At 38.0% G+C, this 1,200-nt stretch overlaps 1 protein-coding gene across 1 annotated transcript in view; it reads left to right on the top strand.

Annotated features, from left to right (window-relative positions):
* Positions 1–1,200, top strand: part of LOC108731731 (synaptic vesicle glycoprotein 2B) — a 21,057-nt gene that overhangs the window by 18,608 nt on the left and 1,249 nt on the right. Inside the window, exon 9 of the mRNA XM_018462220.1 lies at positions 204–331. Coding sequence (XP_018317722.1) covers positions 204–331 — 128 coding nt within the window. The remainder of the gene's footprint in view (positions 1–203; positions 332–1,200) is intronic.

Below are 1,200 nucleotides of genomic sequence, written 5' to 3'. Positions count from 1 at the left end.
ATTTTAAGATCTAGCTTCGACCGTATAGGGCTCTTATTTATCGGTTGTGTCTCTCACATACGCGGTCTGAAAAATGATATTATTCATTAATTATATATTAATATAAAATATTAATTAAAGAAATGTTTATATGGCATTATTTTTTATTATCTTTACCGTATTATTCATCTATTTAATATATCTATATTTCTTTTTTCTTCCAGAACCATGGCGGTTAGCATAACCATGATGATGGGAAGAATTGGCGCAGTAATCGGTAATCTATTGTTTCCGGTTTTATTCAATCTATCGTGTTTAGGACCGTTCGTCATGATCGGCTTAGCCTCTTTAGGTAAAAACAATATTTGTATATTGAATAGCACCCATATTTTTACATTGACCATAACTTTTACGTATATCGAATGGGGCACCTAATACTGGCGTATGTGTATGTCAAAAACTCAACATGGTAGGTAAAAATGGTAACATGTTTTAAACAAAAGTTATATGATTTAAAGGAGGACAAATAATGATAAAATTAACTTTCGAAAGAAATCAATGTTTTATGGTCATAAGAATCATGGACATTTTGTAAACTAGAATCATAAGTTTTTACGCAATATACAGGGTGTCCAGCCCCACTCTTACAATCTCCCATAGGAAGGTAGATGGGATCGAAATAAACATAAAAGTCCTTTACCGTTTAGCGATATCCGTAATAATAATCGAGATATTAAAGTTTGAAATTGTACTAATGAGAGCGCGCCTATAGAAAGAATAGAAACGGCTCCGGTCGCTCGAGGTATAGCCCGGCCCACTTTGACAAACGATGGATGCGGCGGCAGGAGAGGCAAGAGGGAAAGCGCGCCGTTGCTTAGCGCTCGGCATCGCCGCTCACACGTCTCACCGCACCGCACCAAAGGACTCGCGCGATGGCTGTTACGCACATTCGCGATTTCATTACATATGTAATAATAACGATAAAAATTAATTAGATTTTCCGTAGATTTCCATAGGTTTCATCGCTTTCTCTCTTTCGACATTTTTATTCATCGAAGTTTATTATGGTTTGTATTTGTCCTGTTTATTATTACATATGTTATTATTACATATGTAATGAAATCGCGAATGTGCGTAGCAGCCATCGCGCCGTTGCTTAGCGCTCGGCATCGCCGCTCACACGTCTCACCGCACCGCACCAAAGGACTCGCGCGATGGCTG

This window comes from Mycetomoellerius zeteki, unplaced genomic scaffold (genome assembly GCF_001594055.1).
Source record: "Mycetomoellerius zeteki isolate Tzet28-1 unplaced genomic scaffold, Tzet1.0 scaffold1013, whole genome shotgun sequence".
NCBI lineage: Eukaryota > Metazoa > Arthropoda > Insecta > Hymenoptera > Formicidae > Mycetomoellerius > Mycetomoellerius zeteki.
This window is presented reverse-complemented; position numbering and strand designations above follow the sequence as displayed.